We start from the raw sequence: 22,616 nt of genomic DNA, 5'->3' as shown, positions 1-22,616 counted from the left end.
TCCACATATATGCGTTAATATACGATATTGGTTTTTCTCTTTCTGATTTACTTCACTCTGTTTGACAGTCTCTAGGTCCATCCATGTCGCTACAAGTGACCCAGTTTCGTTCCTTTTTATGTCCAAGTAATATTCCATTGTATATATAGAATATATATATTCCACATCATATATATATATATACCACATCTTCTTTATCCATTCCTCTCTTGATGGACATTTAGGGTTGCTTCCATGGCCTGGCTATTGTAAATAGTGCTGCAGTGAACACTGTGGTGCATGTGTCTTTTTGATTTATGGTTTTCTCTGGGTATATGCCCAGTAGTGGGATTTCTGGGTCATATGGCAGTTTTATTTTTAGGTTTTTTTTTGTGTGTGTGTGTGTGTGTGCTACGCAGGCCTCTCACTGTTGTGGCCTCTCCCGTTGCAGACCACAGGCTCCGGACGCGCAGGCTCAGCGGCCATGGCTCATGGGCCCAGCTGCTCCACGGCATGTGGGATTTTCCTGGACCAGGGCACGAACCTGTGTCCGCTGCATCGGCAGGCAGACTCTCAACCACTGCACCACCAGGGAAGCCCTATTTTTATTTTTTTAAGGAATCTCCATACAGTTCTCCATAGTGGCTGTATCAATTTACATTCCTACCAGCAGTGCATGGGGGTTCCCTTTTCTCCACACCCTCTCCAGCATTTATCGTTTGTAGATTTTTTGATATTGGCCATTTGACCAGTTTGAGGTGATACCTCGTTGTAGTTTTGGTTTGCATTTCTTTAATAATTCGTGATGTTCAGCATCTTTTCATGTGTTTGTTGGCCATCTGTATGTCTTCTTCGGAGAAATGTAGTTTTTTCATTTCAAAAATTGTAATTATAATACTTAATTCTCACTGACGTTTAAAAGAGCCAGTGTCTGTAAACCACTTAACACATCACTATTATTCATTATTTTCAGGAAGGTATTAATTTTCAGAAAAAAATGATTCTAAATTAATTGAAAAATATACTAGAAATATTTCCATAGATATCTTGTCAGTCTTGGTAAACTGTGCCAAGTAATAGAATGATTAATTAATTTCCACTTGCATGGAATTGGATGTGGGGTTATATTTTAAAAGTAACAAACTCATATGTGACATTCTTAGCCAAATACCAGCCAGGAAAATATTATTTCCTAAGAATGTTGATACTTAAGGAAATATACTCCCTTTTGTGGACACAAGAGTTTCATTATAGGCCAAGTAATCATTGGAAAGCTTTTGATAGAAAACTGCAGGGAATAAGATCTTTGGAATATGTAAATGCAGTGCAGACAGGTCAGGTTGGGAGTTACCCTGGTAAACGTCTCAAGTCTCAGGATGGGAGGGATCTAAGTTTTCCCTAAAACTTGCCGACTAGGCTGAGATCCCCATCCTGCTGCTGCTCCCCAAGAGCAGAGAGGACACCATCTGATTTCCTTGTCCTGTAGGATCTCACACTTAGGTTCAGCAAGGACAAGATCAGGTGGAGGGTGGGGATGTGGAACCCCATGGAGAAGCAAGGGGTTTTGGCTATTGTATCTGCTCAGTCGGTAGCACAGGAACCAGAGGGTTCCTCCCCAGGAAACCAGCTGAGGGCTGGCCACGCGGACCTGTGGGTGGAAGCCACAGTGAGAGGTTGGAGATACTCAGCTCCCAGTTCTTTGTTAGAGAGCAGAGTTTTTTCCCATCTTAAGCACTTGGTCCACCACCTGTGCACTCGGCACCCAGGTGTCTCCAAGAGCATCGACTCTCAGGCCTTTAGTTACATTGCTTGATGTGAGCAGAGCCTGAGTTTCTCCTGAAATGTGGAATCTGCTGGATGGTGCTGATGGTACTGATGGTGCTGGAATGATTTGGCTGAGGTGCTGGAATGGTGCTGATGGTGCTGGTGGTATACTGATGGTGCTGGAATGATTTGGCTGAGGAGAGCAAATTTCACATATCTAGGGGTAGTGTGATAGTCCTTTCCTGGCCTGTGCATGGTATTCTAAACAGTGAACTAAGGCACCCTGCTAAGGTAAGAAAAGATCTGGGAAGCAGATGTATGATAGCTGTGCTGGTACATTTATATTCTTTGGAGTCACTGGGGTACATTTTCTTTGAAGAAAAATGAGCCACATATTCTCCTTACTGCTTAGTTCACGTACCAAATTCCCTGAGGCTTCTCGCATTTTAGCTTAGCTAACTCATAAAAGAAATAGAATGTAGCGAAAGTAAAATATTACCAGTTATTGTGCTTTAGGCTTTAATGTTTTGTTTTGGTGCACTCCTTACTTTGTTCTCATGTCTGTATTCCTGGCAAAACCACCGACAAATGAAAGAATATAACTTGCCTCATAGGGCTACATGTGTTCCCTGTAACCCTGTGTATTCATTCATTGTACTTTGTTAATTTATCAAGTTGACATTCCTGATGGTGATTAAGATGATCTGAGTTATGTAAAATAAACTGAAGTAAATGAAACCCAGAACTAAAGACTCCTGTACATCTCTGCCTGACTTGCCTACCCTTAGAAACCTCACTTAATCTTCAAGGTCCACATCAAATGCTACCAACATCAGAAAGTCTTTTCCATAAGCAGATCTTTTTTCCTCCCTGCTAGGATCTCCTGGCTCATCTTTTCTGCATCATTAACATTTGGCAGTTATTTCCCATTCTACATTGTGGGTTACTTGGTTGTGTGTTTACATAAAAAAAATTGTAATCTCCTAACACTAGGGCCTTTTTATTTTTTAAATTAGTCTTTGTGTTTTCCACCCTACCCAGCACAAAGAGAAATCCAAGAAGTATTTTTTATGTGATGGTATTTCTGTTTGTCTTGTTGATGGATCAAAAATGGATTCCACACCTATTTGCCAGGGATATGATGTGAAAAAGGCAGATGTGGTCTCTGCCTTTGATTAGAAATAATAACTTTGGGGAAATGAGCTGCTGACTGGAGTGGTGAGCAGCCTTGCTGAGCATCAGAAGAGTGACCTAATACAGCTAGTCTGCAAGGACTGGAAAGTGAATTACAACAGGAGAAAATCAGACTTCCATGCAGTGGATGCTTGATGCATTTTTATAAGCCTAAGCCGTGTGGCTGACAGTGTCTTGGTGCTTCGGCCAGATGTCAGACCTGAGACTCTGAGGTGGGAGAGCTGGGTTTAGGACATTGGCCCACCAGAGACCTCCCAGCCCCATGCAATATCAAATGGTGAAAGCTCACCCACAGATCTCCATCTCAGTGCTAAGACCCAGCTCCACTCAACGACCAGCAAGCTACAGTGCTGAACACCCTATGCCAAAGAACTAGCAAGACAGGAACACAACCCCATCCATTAGCAGAGAGGCTGCCTAAAATCATATTAAGTTCACAGACACCCCAAAACACACCACCAGACGCAGTCCTGCCTACCAGAAAGACAAGATCCAGCCTCATCCACCAGAACACAGGCATTCGTCCTCTCACCAGGAAGCCTACAAAACCCACTGAATCAACCTTACCCACTGCGGACAGACACCAAAAACAATGAGAACTACAAACCTGCAGCCTGTGAAAAGGAGACCCCAAACACAGTAAGGTAAGCAAAATGAGAAAACAGAGAAATATACAGCAGATGAAGCAGCAAGGTAAAAATGCACCAGACCAAACAAATGAAGAGAAAATAGGCAGTCTACCAGAAAAAGAATTCAGAGTAACAACAGTAAAGAGGATCCAAAATCTTGGAAATAGAATGGAGAAAATACAAGAAACGTTTAACAAGGACCTAGAAGAACTAAAGAGCAAACAAACAATGATGATGAAATTAAAAATCCTCTAGAAGGAGTCAATAGCAGAATAACTGAGGCAGAAGAAAGGATAAGTGACCTGGAAGATTAAAATAGTGGAAATAACTACCACAGAGTAGAATAAAAACAAAAAATGAAAAGAATTGAGGACACTCTCAGAGACCTTTGGGACAACGTTAAATGCACCAACATTTGAATTATAGGGGTCCCAGAAGAAGAAGAGAAAAACAAAGGGACTGAGAAAATATTTGAAGAGATTATAGTTGAGAACTTCCCTAATATGGGAAAGGAAATAGTCAATCAAGTCCAGGAAGCACAGAGAGTCCCATACAGGATAAATCCAAGGAGAAACATGCCAAGACACATATTAATCAAACTATCAAAAATTAAATACAAAGAAAAAATATTAAAAGCAGCAAGGGAAAAGCAACAAATGACATACAAGGGAACCCCCACAAGGTTAACAGCTGATCTTCCAGCAGAAACTTGGCAAGCCTAAAAGGAGTGGCAGGACATATTTAAAGTGATGAAAGACAAAAACCTACAAACAAGATTACTCTACCCAGCAAAGATCTCATTGAGATTCAATGGAGAAATTAAAACCTTTACAAACAAGCAGAAGCTAAGAGAATTCAGCACCACCAAACCAGGTTTACAACAAATGCTAAAGGAACTTCTCTAGGCAGGAAACATAAGAGAAGGAAAAGACCTACAGTAACAAACCCAAAACAATTAAGAAAATGGTAATAGGAACATACATATCAATAATTACCTTAAATGTAAATGGAATAAATGCTCCAACGAACAGACATAGACTGGCTGAATGGATACAAAAACAAGACCCGTATATATGTTGTCTACAAGAGACCCACATCAGACCCAGGGACACATACAGACTGAAAGTGAGGGAATGAAAAAAGATATTCCATGTGAATGGAATTCAAAAGTAAGCTGGAGTAGCAATTCTCATATCAGACAAAATAGACTTTAAAATAAAGACTAATACAAGAGACAAAGAAGGACACTACATAATGATCAAGGGATCAATCCAAGAAGAAGATATAACAATTGTAAATAATTATGCACCCAACATAGGAGCACCTCAATACATAAGGCAAATGCTAACAGCCATAAAAGGGGAAATTGACAGTAACACAGTAATAGTAGGGGACTTTAACATTCCCACTTTCATCACTGGACAGATCATCCAAAACGAAAATAAATAAGGAAACACAAGGTTTAAATGACACATTAAACAAGATGAACTTAATTGATATTTATAGGACATTCCATCCAAAAACAACAGAATACACTTTCTTCTCAAGTGTTCATGGAACATTCTCCAGGATAGATCATATCTGGGGCACAAATCAAGCCTTGGTATATTTAAGAAAATTGAAATCGTATCCAGTATCTTTTCTGTCCACAATACTATAAGACTAGATATCAATTACAGAAAAAAATCTGTAAAGAATAGAAACACATGGAGGCTAAACAATACACTACTAAAGAACAAAGAGGTCACTGAAGAAATCAAAGAGGAAATCAGAAAATACCTGGAAACAAATGACAATGAAGACACGATGACCCAAAACCTATGGGATGCAGCAAAAACAGTTCTAAGAGGGAAGTTCATAGCAATACAATCCTACATCAAGAAACAAGAAAAATCTCAAATAAGTCACCTAACCTTAAACCTAAAGCAATTAGAGAAAGAAGAATTAAAAAAACCCTAAGTTAGCAGAAGGAAAGAAATCATAAATATCAGATCAGAAATAAATGAAAAAGAAATGAAGGAAACAATAGCAAAGATCAATAAAACTAAAAGCTGGTTCTTTGAGAAGATAAACAAAATTTATAAACCATTAGCCAGACTCATCAAGAAAAAAAGGGAGAAGACTCAAATCAATAGAATTAGAAATGAAAAAGGAGAAGTAACAACTGATACTGCAGAAATACAAAGGATCATGAGAGATTACTACAAGCAACTATATGCTAATGAAATGGACAAATTCTTAGACAAGCACAACCTTCCGAGGCTGAACCAGGAAGAAATAGAAAATATAAACAGACCAATCACAAGCACTGAAATTGAAACTGTGATTAAAAATCTTCCAACAAACAAAAGCCCTGGACCAGATGGCTTCACAGGAAAATTCTATCAAACATTTAGAGAATATCTAACACCTAACCTTCTCAAACTCTTCCAAAATATAGTAGAGGGAGGAACACTCCCAAATTCATTCTACGAGGCCACCATCACCCTGATACCCAAACCAGACAAAGATGACAGAAAGAAAGAATACTAGAGCCCAATGTCACTGATGAACATAGATGCAAAAATCCTCAACAGAATACTAGGAAACAGTTTCCAACAGCACATTTAAAGGATTATACACCATGATTAAGTGAGGTTTATCCCAGGAATGCAAGGATTCTTCAATATATGCAAATCAATCAATGTGATACACCATATTAACAAATTGAAGGAGAAAAACCATATGATCATCTCAATAGATGCAGAAAAAGCTTTCAACAAAATTCAACACCCATTTATAATAAAAACCCTCCAGAAAGTAGGCATAGAGGGAACTTACCTCAATGTAATAAAGGCCATATATGACAAACCCACAGCCAACATCGTTCTCAATGGTGAAAAACTGAAACCATTTCCACTAAGATCAGGAAAAAGACAAGGTTGTCCACTCTCACCACTATTATTCAACGTAGTTTTGGAACTTTTAGCCACAGCAATCAGAGAAGAAAAAGAAATAGAAGGAATCCATATCAGAAAAGAAGTAAAACTGTCACTGTTTGCAGGCGACATGATACTATACATAGAGTATCCTAAAGATGCTACCAGAAAACTACTAGAGCTAATCAATGAATTTAGTAAAGTAGTAGGATACATAATTAATGCAGAGAAATCTCTTGCATTCCTATACACTAATGATGAAAAATATGAACGAGAAATTAAGGAAACACTCCCATTTACCATTTCAACAAAAAGAATAAAATACCTAGGAATAAACCTACCTAAGGAGACAAAAATCCTGTATACAGAAAATCATGAGACACTGATGAAAGACATTAAAGATGATACAACAGATGGAGAAATGTACCATGTTCTTGGAGTGGAAGAAGCAACATTGTGAAAATGACTATGCTACCCAAAGCAATCTACAGATTCAATGCAATCCCTATTAGACTACCAGTGGCATTTTTCACAGAACAATAACAAAAAATTTCACAATTTGTATGGAAACATAAAAGACCCCGAATAGCCAAAGCAATTCTTGAGAAAGAAAAACAGAGCTGGAGTAATCAGGCTCCCGGACTTCAGACTATACTACCAAGCTACAGTAATCAAGACAGTATGGTACTGGCAGAAAAACAGAAATATAGATCAATGGAACAGGATAGAAAGTCCAGAGATAAACCCATGCGCCTATAGTCCACCTACTTTACAACAAAGGAGGCAAGAACGTACAATGGAAAAAAGACACCCTCTTCATTAAGTGGTGCTGGGAAAACTGGAGAGCTACACGTAAAAGAATAAAATTAGAACACTCCCTAACACCATACACAAAAATAAACTCAAAATGGATTAAAGACCTAAATGTAAGGCCAGACACTATAAAACTCTTAGAGGAAAACTTAGGAAGAACACTCTATGACATAAATCACAGCAAGATCCTTTTTTACCCGCCTCCTAGAGTGATGCAAATAAAAACAAAAATAAACAAATGGGACCTAATGAAACTTAAAAGTTTGCACAGCAAAGGAAAGCACAAATAAGACGAAAAGACAACCCTCAGAATGGGAGAAAATGTTTGCAAACAGAGCAACTGACAAAGGATTAATCTCCAAAATATACAAGCAGCTTATGCCGCTCAATATCAGAAAAACAAACAATCCAATCCAAAAATGGGCAGAAGACCTAAATAGACATTTCTCCAAAGAAGATACACAGATTGCCAACAAACACATGAAAGGATGCTCAACATCACTAATCATTAGAGAAATGCAAATCAAAACTACAATGAGATATCACCTCACACCAGTCAGAATGGCCATCATCAAAAAATCTAGAAACAATAAATGCTGCAGAGGGTGTGGAGAAAAGGGAACCCTCCTTCACTGTTGGTGGGAATGTAAATTGATACAGCCACTATGGAGAACAGTATGGAGGTTCCTTAAAAAACTGAAAATAGAACTACCATACGACCCAGCGTTACCACTCATGGGCATATACCCTGAGAAAACCATAATTCAAAGAGTCATGTACCACAATGTTCATTGCAGCTCTATTTACAATAGCCAGCACATGGAATCAACCTAAGTGTTCATCGACAGATGAATGGATAAAGAAGATGTGGCACATATACACAATGGAATATTACTCAGCCATAATAAGAAACGGAATTGATTTATTTGTAGTGAGGTGGTTGGACCTAGAGTCTGTAATACAGAGTGAATTAAGTCAGAAAGAGAAAAACAAATACCTAATGCTAACACATATATATGGCATCTAAAAAAAAAAAGTTTCTGAAGGACCTAGGGGCAGGACAGGAGTAAAGACATGGACGTAGAGAATGGACTTCAGCACATGGGGAGGGGGAAGGGCAAGCTGGGATGAAGTGAGAGAGTGGCATGGACATATATACACTACCAAATGTAACATAGATAGCTAGTGGGAAGCAGCCACATAACACAGAGAGATTAGCTTGGTGCTTTGTGACCACCTAGAGGGGGTGAGATAGGGAGGGTGAGAGGGAGATGCAAGAGGGAGGAGATATGGGGATACATGTATACCTATAGCTGATCCACTTTGTTATACAGTAGAAACTTACATACCACTGTAAAGCAATTATACCTCAATAAAGATGTTATAGAAAAAAAAAAAAAAGAACCAGACCATGCTGGCACCCTAATCTTGGACTTCCCACCTCTAGAACTGTGAAAAATAAATGTCTGTTTTCTTTAAAAGAAAAAAAAAAGAGAAAGAATAGCTTCTTCCTTCTATGGCCTCTATGACTGCATGTTGAGAAGTAGAGTGGGAGAAGGTAAGAAGAGGCTGGAAAGGAAAGGAAAATGGGGTAGTTCAAAGAAACATGATTAGTTTGTTGGAAAGTGCGTACATCATCCCAGTTCTCATTTTCACAGTAAAGTTGTTTTTTTTTTAAAAACATCTTTATTGAAGTATAATTGCATTAGAATGGTGTGTTAGTTTCTGCTTTATAACAAAGTGAATCAGCTATACATATACATATATCCCCATATCTCCTCCCTCTTGCATTTTTAGGTAAAGTTCACTTTTTTTCTTTTTTTTTTTGCGGTACGTGGGCCTCTCACTGTTGTGGCCTCTCCCGCTGTGGAGCACAGGCTCCGGACGAACAGGCTCAGCGGCCATGGCTCACGGGCCCAGCCGCTCCGTGGTATGCGGGATCTTCCCGGACCGGGGCACGAACCCGCGTCCCCTGCATCGGCAGGCAGACTCTCAACCACTGCACCACCAGGGAAGCCCAGGTTCTCATTTTTAAGTAGAGTCTTACTCCATTGACTCTGGAGTAATTCCCCTGCCTGTGTTCAAATTCCCACTCTGCTTTCTCTCTGGGTGACCTTGCAATTGTTATTTAATCTCACAGAGGCTCAATTTCTACCATTAAGTGAGCCTAGCACATCAGATTAGATGATGTTGGATGCCTGGCTCCTAATATGTGCTTAATTACTGTGGGTGGTTATTACTTTTATTATCATTATCATTATTATTAGCTGCTGTTATCTTAATAGCATTAAGGAGGGCATGTCCTTAAGGACATGGATTCTAAGGATTCTGAGTGGGGCATGTCCAGGACTGCCTGGAACAGGGCAGAGGCAGCCCAGGCTGGGGATTTGCTCAGAGGCTTCCTTTCCCAGGTGGCTGGCTTAGGGTCCCTGAACAGCTCTGAAGGGTGTGCTGGAACCTTCCATCTCGGGACTTCGTCTGACAGGCATGGATGGACTTCCCAGTACTCACCTTCTGCTGGCAGTCCTCCTTTTGCCCACAATTAGCCTTACTAGATGGGAGAGTATGTGAAAGGAGAGAGAAATTTCCTCTCCTCTTTGGCCTCCTGGTTCTGAGTTTACTTAGATCTGAAGGGAAAAATCCTGTTCAGTATTTTGTGAGTTAAACTTTCCTGGCTAGAACTTTGTTTTCTCAAATACTAACAAAATGGATTTTCTTTCTCCCCCACCCTCTCTTGTTAATAGGGTGCTGAGAAAATTTTGTCAATGAATGAATCAGGAGAACTGCAAGACCTCTTAACCAAAATTGAGGTAATTGTCCTTTTAGCAACTTATTTTTAGTAATCAAAACATTCAACACACTCTGATTGTAATTGAGTTTTCCTAATTGAATTTTCCTCTGTGTTCTTACAAATATATAACAGGATACATGTGGCGGTTTTAATTTGCTACCACCTATGGTGAGGTTTCCTCCAGCTAGAGTGACTTTAGTGTTAGTGTCTAACAACCTCGTAGTATTAGGTGAAAATTCCAGTAGGCTTTATTAGAGCCTAATTCTCTGTTATAGAGATGTTGATGAGGTGTTTCATGTCAGGCCATTATCTTGAAGCACATATAAAATTTTTTATTTAAATTATTTTATTTTTCCTACAGACCAGCTCATCATTTCTAAAGATTAGAGAAAAAGTTATTTCTCCAAAAGTGCACCTTTTAATTTTGTTCCTATATTTATGATGACAACATCTGAGAAATACTTATTCAAATATATGATGTATCAAATGAATATGCAACCAGGAAACCCTTAATACCTCTCTGCTCCAGTATTTTCTCAGCCTACTTCTCTCTATATGTAGGATAAAATATATATATATTTTATAGTCTAAACTGGGACACCTTGAGAGTGAAAAGGGTGCATTAATAATTATTCTGTGGCAGTGAACCTGAACCCAGACTTTCCCAGGGGAACTATGCAATATGGTTACATGGTATCTATTGTGCCACGCCAGCTCTTTTTGGTCCAATCTCCTTTGCTGACCTCATTTCTGATTCTCTACCATTCCTTCCACTTCGTGGTTTTTTACCACCATTCCTTTGTGCAAGCCTGCTATTGTTCCATTTCCTCATTCCCCTTCACCATCTTCAAGGCCCATCTGCAGTATCACCTCTTCCCCACATCATTCCTGATCTCTCACACCTTTGCATTCCTGTATCCCTCTTTTTCTTAGGTGCTTATCAAAGTCTTTTAATTTTTGTATTACTTGTCTTTGGGCATTTAATTCATGTCCCAAATGAACTATATACTACTTGGTGTTAGGAATCATGTTTTATTCATATAGTAATTTTACCGAGAAAGACAAACACAATGAGGGTGTGTACTTGATAATCTAAAATTCCTCTCAGCTCTAAAATCTGTATGGGTGGGTTCATTTCTTTCCTTTTGTCCCTGTACTCTACTCCAACTCCATGAAACCATCAATTTGGGTTAATATGTATGTTTTATTTAAGTGATTAAACTTGGTTAATATGTATTATTATTTTCTCTGCACATTTTTACTCTTACAAATGATGTCATGTAATGTGCCTAATTGTGTTTCAAATTATTTTCTTAGGCACTATGCTTTTAAGAACCATCGATATTGCTATGCGAACCTTTAATCCATTTCTTCTAACTGCTGTGTACTTTCCCACAACATCACTGTTGAATAGAACTTCCTTTGATGATGGAACTCTTTTATATCTGTACTATCCAAAACAGTAGTCACTGGCTGCATGTGGCTGTTGAGCGCTTAGAATGTAGCTAATGCGACTGAAGAACTGAATTTTTAATTTTATTTAACTTTACTTGATTTAAGTTTAAATTCAAGTCAAGTAAAATTAAATACAAATTTTAAAATAAATAAACTAATTAACCATATCTGACCGAGGGCTCCTACTTTGGACAATGCAGCTGCATGGAGCCCACCCAATATTTTTTATCTACTCATTTTTTCCACTGATGTCCTCTAACTTCTCCCTCAAACAGACAGTGCTGCAAGGAGCAACCTTGACCATGTTCGCTTGTGGATTTCTCTGAGAGTAGGAATCGCTGGGTAATAGCTTATGCATATCCCCAGTTTTTCAGGTAGTGCCAGATGGCTCTCCATGATGCTTGCAGCATCCAACACTCCCTCCTGTGGAGAAAGCGGTTTCGTATGTTCCCACATTCCTGGCAATGTTTTACATCGTTCTCCAATTTTCTGTTGTCTGATTTTTGCCAGGGTAGTAGGTATAGAGAGATATTGCCTTATCATTTTAATTAATGTTTTTCTGATAACCATTGAGTTTGGGCATTTCCTTGTATGCTTGTTAAATTTTTAAATTTCTTCTTCTGTAAGTTGTGTATTCTTATCCTTGCCCATGAAAAGTGTTGGAATTGTCTTTTTTTGTTGTTGTTGTTGATTCTCAGAAGATCCTTCTATATTCTAGATATTAGCTCTTTTTGGGGGGGGGGTACGCAGGCCCCTCACTGTTGCGGCCTCTCCCACTGCGGAGCACAGGCTCCGGACGCGCAGGCTCAGCGGCCATGGCTCACGGGTCCAGCCACTCCACGGCATGTGGGATCTTCCCGGACCGGGGTACGAACCCGTGTCCCCTGCATCGGCAGGCAGACTCTCAACCACTGCGCCACCAGGGAAGCCCCCTGTGCCAATTTTTTATTATAGGAAATCCCCATATGTACCTGGGTCTTTGTCTGAGCTTTCTAATCCGTTCCATTGTTCCTATTGTATCAATATCCTACTGTTGTTATTTCTGTGATTTAAAAGCATCTTTTAGAGTCTTATAAAGTCAATGTCCCTCATTACTCTTCTTTTTAAAGGTTGACGATTGACTTAGTTATTCATAGACTTTATTCTTTTGAGTCTATAATTTCTTAATTCTGCAACTTGATTAACACCGCCATGCTATATATTAACATAACCTCTCTCTTTCTCTCAGCTCAAAGAATTTTGAAAGAGGATTTTATGCTCTTCATTAAGTCTGTCTCAATTCTACAGATGACATAAATAAGCCAGAAACATTTAAAACTATTCTTAATGTTGAAATATATACAATAGTACGGTACTGGCTTCTACCGTTCATAGGATTTATAAGGTGTTATAACTCTGTTGGGCTGCTTTGTCCATATAACAAAACTGGTAGAGAATTTGCAGCCATCCAGAAAGCCCTGAACTCTGCCTGTGAGGAGCCTGGGGTTTAAGGCAAACTCACCCAGGCAAAGAGACTGGCCTTGGGGAAGCAGTCGGAAGAACCAGGAAAAGTGGATAAAGGACAAGATTCAGATCCAAACCCATTCCATTCTTCTGGTTGGCTTTTGGCAATGAAACAGGAGTTTAATATTCCTGAGGTAGGAAACATTGGAGTCCTTACTAAGTAGCAAGTAATATTCTTGGTATTATACGTATTAAGTTATTGAAATGTTACAATAACTCTGCAAGGTGGGTTCTATTATTATCCTTGTTTTACAGACAAGAGAATGGAGGCACAGAGGATTAAATCACTTGCTCCAGACCTTACAAATAGTGTTTGATTCATGATTTTAATGAGCCTGACTCCATAATCTTAACTATGAATCTATGCGGCCATCACTCTCAAATTAAGTGTCATGTAGGTATCTGGGAAATCTGATCAAACGTGGCAGGACCCAAGGCCCAGCTGAGAAGTTTACTGGGCGGTAGGCAGAGTACTAGGTCCAGGAAACAGACTGAATTTTAACACTTGGATCTTATGCTAGTGTGGCATTGTGGAAGAGGGGAAAATTGGCAATAACTTCGGAGAGAAACCAGACAGCTCCTACTAAGTTCTAATTTGCTGTTACTTGGGTGCTGCATAATTCATCACCCTGGTCTTTGTAATTCAGGCCCCAGTTTTCAGCAGTTACCCCAGTAATGAGGAGGAAAGAGGCTTAGCATCTGCAGCTGGGTCATCAGAAACGGTGTCAGCAAATCAAATTTCAAGTTTTCTGGCCCAAGAATTCTAGCATACTTCCCATCTAAGTGAAAATTGCTCGGGGAACCTGAGGGGGCCTGATTCGCTGATGAAGACTTGTCAGTGGCCTCAAACATGAGGAGCTGGCCAAAAGCAGCAGAAGCAAGTGAAATATGGCGATAGCTGGTATGAGACTTGGATTTAATAAGGCTACCTGTACCAGTGCAGGTTCTGCTCCTGGGACAGTTTGCAGGGGATCTTCCCAGTAACATATGAGCTCCGCGTGGACACAGATTCTTGCCTATTTTGTTCTGTTCTTTACATCTAGCGCCTAGAACAGGAATTGGAAAATAATGGGCACTCAATAATTATTTGTTGAGTGAATAGATGAATGAATCCTCTTTCATCCAAGGTTTTTTTTTTTGTCTGTTTTGTTTTTTGTTTGTTTGTTTTTGAGAAGGCAAAGCAGTTAATCAATGAAAAAGAAGAGAAAAAGAATTATTTTATGTAAGAGAACACTTGGGTGAAAAAGATGAATAAAATCACCATTGGGGGGTAAAATTTATTTATATATTTATGTATTTACTTATATAAATAAACAGGCTAAAGATCAAAAGCGAAGAGATGTCTAAGGATTTCCCCCAAACAATAACCGAGATGGATAGCTGATCCTGATGTTCCCCACACAGAGGAAGTCAGGGCATCCCTGAGATGATTAGCAATCACCTTGTTATGGCAGGTACTGGATTAAAGATCTCAGATGGTAGAGAAGCTCTAAGTAAGCTTCTGCCTTGCTGTTTCTTTTAAAGATATGAGCAAACATTTTGTTGTCATTGCTGGTGAGATTGCCAACATAGTGTCCACTTTTGTACATTTTTCCTTGTAAAGCCTGATTTGTTATTTATGAAGAACAGAGGTAAGATTCCCAGCTATACACTGAGGATGCTGTAAATGGCACAGGCTGCCTGTACAAGGCATTGGAGCTATCAAAGACTGGCCTGACCCTCCCTGGAGAAGCACCATTCCGGGTGATGTTGCTTCTCTGTGGGGTGGGTGGCTGCAGCATGTTCAGAGACTACAGCAGCAGAGTACCACCTACTCACCTGGGAAATCAGGCCAAGTGCTCTGGCTGCCTCTCTCTGGAATTGGAACATCTTTTTAAGTAGGGTTGTGGCAGTACATCCCATTGGGTCAAGAATCAGACTCGTACATCTGGCTTATGCATTCGGGAATATAAGCAACAAATTTCCTCTGTGTCAGCATTTTGTTCAGGGGCTTCTTTCCCAGCTCTGCAAATTGAGAATGCTAGGAACTCTAATCAGGAACGATTCTGTTTATTAAGAGCTAGGTCAGACAGAGAGTCGTTTATTAGGCACTTAACAAGAATTTGCTGAATTAAATTATTGAATATAGTTTAAAACAAAATACATAGAAAAAGGTGAGTCATCCAGAGATGATTATATGCCAAGTGTTCACTCTTTGATAATCTGTTACATGGAGTGAGTCTGCTTCATAGACAAGCTGGATGATGGGGTCGTGGAGACTCAGATAAGTTGCTTCCTCTTTGGTAAAATACTTAAGAGATTTTCTAGCTCTCCTAAAATAAGGTTAGATGATCTGAGTTCAGAAATAAGAAGTGCATTCATTTCCTGATCTTGAAGAAAACACAGAAGACCCTTGATCTTAGCATCCTGTTCCTATGTTATATAACAGCAAAAACTCTTTATATTTATGAAATTTGAGTTTGTGCTACAAAGGAAACCCATTTGACAATCATTCATGAACTCCCCCCTTGTCCCCTTGGTCCTTTGTTAGAGACTAGGGAATGCTTGGGGGCTTCAGTTCAGATGACTGCAGTATGGAGTGGACGTATTCGAAGACCACAAATAAATTTCCTAAAATAAAATTAATATATGAATACAAAAAGCTACATCATCATTTTTAAATGGAATCACAAATAGACCAAGGCCATCCTCAAATAATGTCGTCAGAATCTCTGCAACACTATGATGAGATCTGCCTTTTACTCAAAGGGTTGTTGAGAAGATTTAATGAGTGAATCATGTAAAGTGAATAGAACATTGCCTGGTATGTAGTAACCACTCAATAAGATTAGTCATTATTCATCATTATTTCACTAATAAATCCTTATTTGTAGCTGAGAGCTACTACTAAGAGAACAGGGAGGTCTCTGGTTCACTGCTATATCCCCTACACCTTGCACAGTTCCTGGCAATGTGGACTAATTTGTGGAATGAGACCACTGAGTTTTATTTTTTTAAATTCCCTTGCCAAGAATATATGAACAGAAAGAGGTAAAAGGGAGGATGATTTTGCACTCCTTTTTTCTTGAATTCCACCCCCAGGGACATGCCTCTACCGAAACCACTATTCAGAAAAGGGACACTCCGTAGATTTAGTTCTCTTACTGGGTGCTATTCTCAGCCAGGTCTGCATGGTTTCAAGCTTTGCTGGGCTCCAGGACACTGAAGAGCTACCCTAGATTTCTTAATTGCTTGAAGGTCAAAGTGTCTCTTGTTAACCTCTTCATTGAAAGTGGAAGTCTGTTTTGTTACTACCAATAATGACTATTGTTAACTTCAGTTATTCCTGCTTCCTCCAACCTGGAACACTGTTCAAATTCGGGGAATTTTTTAGCTCTTTTTCCATCTTGCACTGAGGGCAAAGCTGTCTACTGAGGTATTGGACTTAGGACACAGGAACATGTAGTGTAAGCCAGCTCTTTCTCATTGTTGGAGCTCTTTTAAGTTGGAACCGGAGTTCCAATATAACAAAAGCGCTCTTTGAAGGAGATGGCTAGGAATGACTGAATTATTTACTATTATTAGAAGAACAAGTGGAATAGCTTATACTGGGTGATGTAACAGGAATAGGATTTCTGGAGGCTAGTGGAACACTGGGGGAGCCTTAGTGGGTCCCCTCAAGACCCACTCCCACCCCCACCCCACTTCTGCTTCATTTGCAGCATTTATCCTTTTAACGGTTTTATGTTTTGGGAATCCCATGTAATATATTATTTGGGAAAAAATGGATGTAAGTAAAGGTTGAAAACTACTCTTAAAGAGGAAAGGGCATGCATATAGTTCTTGAAGAGAGTTCTCTAATTTCTAATTTTCAAATTCCACTGTGACCTGAACATTTTTTTTAACTCATTAAGAGACTTTGTTTCATCATTTGTGAAATGAGATAGTCTCTATTACGTCAGGTTCGTGTGAGAATTGGATAGAGACACTACATCCTGTGTAAGCTATCCCTTTCCTCTCCCAAGTTTATGGCTGAAACAGCTAATTTTTCCTGAGTGGAAGTGGCCTCAGAATCTTTCCAATACTGTGCTCCAAGACATCAGAATTTGCACGTGAATTGAAACACATTTACTCTCCCTTTCTTACAGTGGTAACACTTTAGACCAGAAGACTAAATATAGAAGTGTTTAAATAAAATGACTCTATGAATGGTAGAAAATGGTTGTGTCATGTGACCACAAGCAATTTAACTTGAGGCAGCAGTTAGTAAAAATCTCTTCAAATAAGGATTTATTAGTGAAATAATAACTAATCATGTCTTGTTAAGTAGCTACAATGTGCCAGGCAATATTCTATTCACTTTACATGAATTAACTCATTAAATTGTTGAGACAATTTAATGAGTGAATTAAAGTAAAAGACATATCTTTTAAGTAAAAGACATATCTCATCATGGCATTGCACAGATTCTGACATTGTTTTATTTTATTTATTTATTTTTTTCTTATTATTATTCTATTACTTCCTGTTCTTGATCAGTTGAATCAACTGATTTTACCATCTTACAAATATAAAATTAACAGATGTTTTAGAATACAAAGAAATAACCATCGTAACTGAAGTGACCATCTGTAATGGTTAATGACTCTTCCATGGGCTTTTCCCATTTGGAAAGCTTGAAGGCAAAGAAAGATATACTAGATCCAGTTTGTTTAAAGTATGGACTACAGCACTGAGTAATCTAATGAAAAGTTCTGTCTCTAAATTTCAAATTGACAGCCAAATTTAAACTGAGTTTGAGACAACAGAGCTTGACAATTTCTGGTATGTTCATTGTGCTGGTAAACACATGGCTGGAGATTCCTGGGGAGAAACTCTGTGACCACCAGTTTGCAAGTGATGATGTTATTTTAGAATGACCTTGGTCTATTTGTGATTCTCTCTAGAAAGAACAATGTGGCTTTTAGTATTTATATATTAACTTCATTTTAGAAAATTTATTTTTTCTGAATTGTGGAGAAACTTTAAGAAAGAGCAGACTCATTATATATTTAACATTTGATATTTTGCCCCTTTGAAAGTAATTTTTGTAAATCATGTTCCAGGCCCATGATATAAGATAATGTTACCAAACCAAACTTGGGTCCACTCACCCATGCAGTAAAGCCAATCTACTGATACTGGCGTGTGGTAAAGGAAAGTACAACGTTTATCGTAAGGTGCCCAACATGGGGCCAAGCAAGGAGTATGGGCAGCTCATGCTCAAAAGATCCAAACTCCCCAGTGGCCTTCAGGGAAGGGTTTTTAAAGACAAAGTGAGGGAGAGGGTCACAGAGTGCCTGATCAGCTCGTGAACATCCTCCTGATTGGTTGGTGGTGAGGTAACAGGGTGGTATTTTGGGAGTTAACATCATCGACCTTCTGGTTCCAACCTGTCTGGAGTCTACATACTGGAGGTCAGCATGCAGTTAACGTCTTCCACCTCGTTGGCAGTGAGGGGTCTTAGTATCTGCAAAACAACTCCAGGATATGGCTCAGGATATTATCTTTAGCCCTTGAGGAGGAACTAAGGGTCGTTGACTTTGTTTTATGGCTAGACTATTATTATTTTGTCTTGCCTAACTGTTTTCATTTGTTTCCGCATTTTCTCACTTCTCTGATTAAATACGCTCTTTGGAACTCAGGGAAGGCCTAGGAGGCTAAAGCTTTTCTATAAACAAGAGCCAGGGGATGGGGTGGGGAGGTGTCTGTCCCCAGGAAGGTTCTGCAGGGTCCTGCTCAGTTTCAATAATTTTTAATTGTGTTGCATTGTGTTATCATTTTGGATTCTCTGTGTTTAGAGCCTGGTGTTTGGAGTGAATGACATCGCTGGTGAATGAACCTAAGAAGCTTCCTAGTGCTCACATGTATTCTAGCTTTGTTGTTCTTTGCTTGCCATTGCAAATATATTTTATGGGAAAACCATAGGCTATTCAAGAATTTGAAAATATTGAAACATGTTTATACTGGTTGTTAAGATATTAAAATAATTTATACTGGTTGGTAAATAGCTGCTACCCCAAGACTCCCAAGAAGCTCTCCTCTTCCCTGTCATCAACTCCCCTGTGAGGATTGCCAGGTACAATATAGGATGTCCACTTACATTTAAACCTGTTGTAAATTATGAATAATTTTTTTAGTTTAAGCATGTCCCATAAAATATTTGGCACATACTTATATAAAAATTTATCTGTGGTCTGTCAGAAATTCAAATTAACTGGGCGTCCCAATTTTTTAAATTGCAAAATCTGATGATCCCACTCTACTTGGAATCCAGTCCTATTTACAATCCAGCACTAATGGGTGAAGTCCTGGATTCAGGGCCCTATTAGTCCTTTCTGACTAGTTGGTGTTCTTTCGTACAAGTCATTAAATATTTTTAACATAATCTCTGGCATGGCTTTAATGCATGTCAATGGCCTATCTACTGTATCATATTCTTTCTAAAATTTGATAAGAATAGCATTACTTACTAATTCTCTATGTTTTGCTTTTAGACTACACTCTTTCTTCACTGTTTTTGTTTTTACTGAAAGTTTTTTTTTCTAAAGACATTTTTATATCATGCAAAATTGTAAGTCTGGTACACCATTTTTTGGTCAACCTTGCACAAAGAAATGACAAAAACCCAGTTACAAAGAAACTAAATTACTACATACAATCTAACTTTTTAGAAGAGCTTTGGGTATCTACAAACTTGACAACATTCCTTGTTTGTGTCATTCAGACTGGCAATCACTACTTTCCATCAAGGTAATTCTGTGTTACTAAAAATAAGATATTCCATGGATTTTGCCATCTTGATATAATAGCAAAGTCAAATGGTAACTAAACAAATCTTACTATATACAGAATATGCATCTCTGAAGAGTAGTCTGGGAATATATAAATTTTAAAGCAATCATATCCTTAATGTTTGTTTCCCAAAGTACATTCCACAGAGTACTGATTATGAGAAAATTATAGTTGTTTTCTGGGAAAAGGTTTCTTGCCAGGGACATGGTAGATTAAACCTAGTTAATCGGTTACCTTTTCAGTTGGATTTTTTGGAGACTTTATTAAGTACAGTTGTGAACTTCCAGGGAAAATCTGTATGTATGTCTAAGTATGTAAGGTATGTTTGAGTGTGCTTGTGTGTGTGCGTGTGTGTGTCTGTGTCTACATTTCCCAAGCTTACTTTAGCAATTACTCTTGTCACAAAGGTGGGCTTTCAAACATTGCTGCAAATTCCTATTTTGCAAGTCAGAAGCTTGGTATTAACTCACGTTCTCTTTGTATTCATTCTGTAATCGATCCTAATCTCCCCCCAGCAAGTGGATGCCGCTAGTAGACTCCAGTAAAGGTCACATGCTCAAAAAAGCAAATAGAAATACGTATGGATAATTTTCAAAATATCCTTAACATCCTTGCTAGTTAATTTCATTATACTTTCATGTGTACTTTACTTTTACTTGAGGTAGAAAGGCTGATAGCTACTGTGGGTAATTTTACAGACTTGGATAAATGTCTTAAGATTTCTATGCCTGTTTCTTTAAATATAAAATGAGGATAATGTTGCTTGAATTAGCTGCTTTACAGAAGAAGGTGTCAGTGTGTGTGAAGGGTGGGATGAGGGAAGACTCTATATAGTCATGCATTTGAAAGTGCTTTTAAAAATACAAAGCATTATTCACACGTGCAGTATGATGATGGATCTTCGGTTGACAGTGGCTCATCCACTCCAGCTTTTAGTTTTCCGATTTTCCATACTCACTATTAGTCCTACTATTCTATAAACAAAGATATAAAACTGTGACGTGATACTAAAGGGAAAGTTACAGTATTTTCCTTTAATGCAAATGACCATTTCCTGAACTACTTGATTTGTAAATATGTGCTTTCATAGGATGGATTTCTGGAAGTGTGTGCCCTTTAACCTGAAAGGTACCAGCCCTTACACACCAAGGTTATGCTATTGATGGCCGTCAATGAGATAATGAAGGAAACTTCAGTTAGTGTATTCCCTGCGTCTATTGTATATCAATGGTAGGTGATTTCAGGTCCCCAGCCATATTATGCCGATATTGTTTTATGACCATCCACAGTACAGAAAGACAGGAGGGCTGATGGAGTTGTCATGCTAACACATGTTCTATCCTCTCTTGTCCCCCCGCCACCTATCCAGAGAGTGCAGCATCCACATGAGTGTCCCTCCTGTGGAGGCTTCGGCTTTCTTCCGTGCTCCATCTGCCACGGGAGCAAAATGTCAGTGTTTCGAAACTGCTTTACGGACTCTTTCAAGGCCCTGAAGTGCACAGCTTGCAACGAGAATGGCCTTCAGCGCTGTAAGAGCTGTGTTGGTTAAACAGAGCTCCCACCCATGGGGCGCCTGGTTTCATTGACTGAAAGCAATAATTTGGTTTATACTTTTTTTAAAAAAATGGCTATGTTTCTGGATTAATCAATAAACTTTGTTTATTAGAATTTCCCTTGTTTGGAGCTTTTGCTGTGACCACTTTCACTGATGTTTTAAATAAATGTTTATTCAACCGCTTCTATGTGCCAAGCCCTGTGCTAGACCCTGGTTTCTAATTGGAATTAATGGAGGGCCTGATAAAATTCCAAGATATCCAAAGTCTGGTTCCTTATGTGTGTTTGATTTTCTAAAGAAAATATACAATGTATCCAATGGTGTCTATTGCAATGCCACCCTATTGTTTAGGATGAGTTAATTCAACTCTCCAGATGCATACATTTTATGTGAGCCTCAGCTGTAGGGAAGAAGAGAGCTCTGGGTAGTGGGAAAGAATATGATCTTACTTATACTTAAGGAGTAAATTATTTTTAAAGCTGTAAAGTAGTCTTGGAGCTGATGATATTAATGATAAATTATTAATGTTATCCGATGAATTTCTTAGTGATGATACAAAAGCTGCCAGAAGACTTATCTGGATTTATTGTTTTAAACATCTGCTTTGTGCTGTTGTCCCTGAAAACCCTCCAGAAAGATGCTGTTATGGTTCTCTTGAGCTGGACACAAAATATTACATAGTTTGAAAACATAGTAGACGATATCAGCAAAGTGGACAAAAGGAATTTCTGCTATAATTATTAGCTGATGCCTACCTGTACATGTGTCTGTACTCTGATGGATTCCCTTATGAATGGTTTTAACAAATCACCTTCACTATATCTGTGATAAGGTAATTAAAAGATTTTACATCTTGGTTTTACAAAAAGCTGTAAATATTTACCGAGTACTTTCTAATCATCCAGGCATAGTAGAAGGCATGGTTTCTGCTTTCATGGAGCTCACACTCTAAGAAAGAAGGAAGTATTAAACAAATAATCATAAGCAAGGTGAGTCTTAGAAATACTACACAAATGGTACAGTGTGCTCTGGGAATGTGTAGCAGGAGGGCCAACCTAGATGGGTTAGAAAACGGTAAGAATAGACTTTGTTGAGCAACTGATATTTAAGCGGAGACATCATGGGTAACTGGTCAACTAATTAGTCACAGAACAAGGGGGATAATACTTCAGGTAGAGGAATAGCATGTTTGGGGACTCTAA

The 22,616-nt window shown here is 38.8% G+C and overlaps 1 protein-coding gene across 5 annotated transcripts in view; it reads left to right on the top strand.

The window, feature by feature from the left end:
- GRXCR1 (glutaredoxin and cysteine rich domain containing 1) overlaps positions 1-21,624 on the top strand; it is a 305,190-nt gene extending 283,566 nt beyond the window's left edge. For 4 of the 5 annotated variants that reach the window (XR_009519572.1, XR_009519569.1, XR_009519567.1 and 1 more), the window contains one exon: positions 21,229-21,332. Coding sequence is in view for 1 of the 5 variants with exons in the window: in XM_060012623.1 (XP_059868606.1) it covers positions 10,042-10,107; positions 21,229-21,408 (246 nt within the window). In the remaining 4 variants the exon portion in view is untranslated. Of the gene's footprint in view, positions 1-10,041; positions 10,108-21,228 lie in introns of all 5 variants that reach the window. The other variant, XM_060012623.1, reaches the window with a different exon arrangement.
- Positions 21,625-22,616: the final 992 nt, after the last annotated feature.

The sequence above is a fragment of the Delphinus delphis genome, chromosome 5, assembly GCF_949987515.2.
Source record: "Delphinus delphis chromosome 5, mDelDel1.2, whole genome shotgun sequence".
NCBI classification, from domain to species: Eukaryota; Metazoa; Chordata; class Mammalia; order Artiodactyla; family Delphinidae; genus Delphinus; species Delphinus delphis.
Note: the sequence above shows the minus strand (reverse complement) of the source record. Positions and strands in the feature narration are given on the sequence as shown.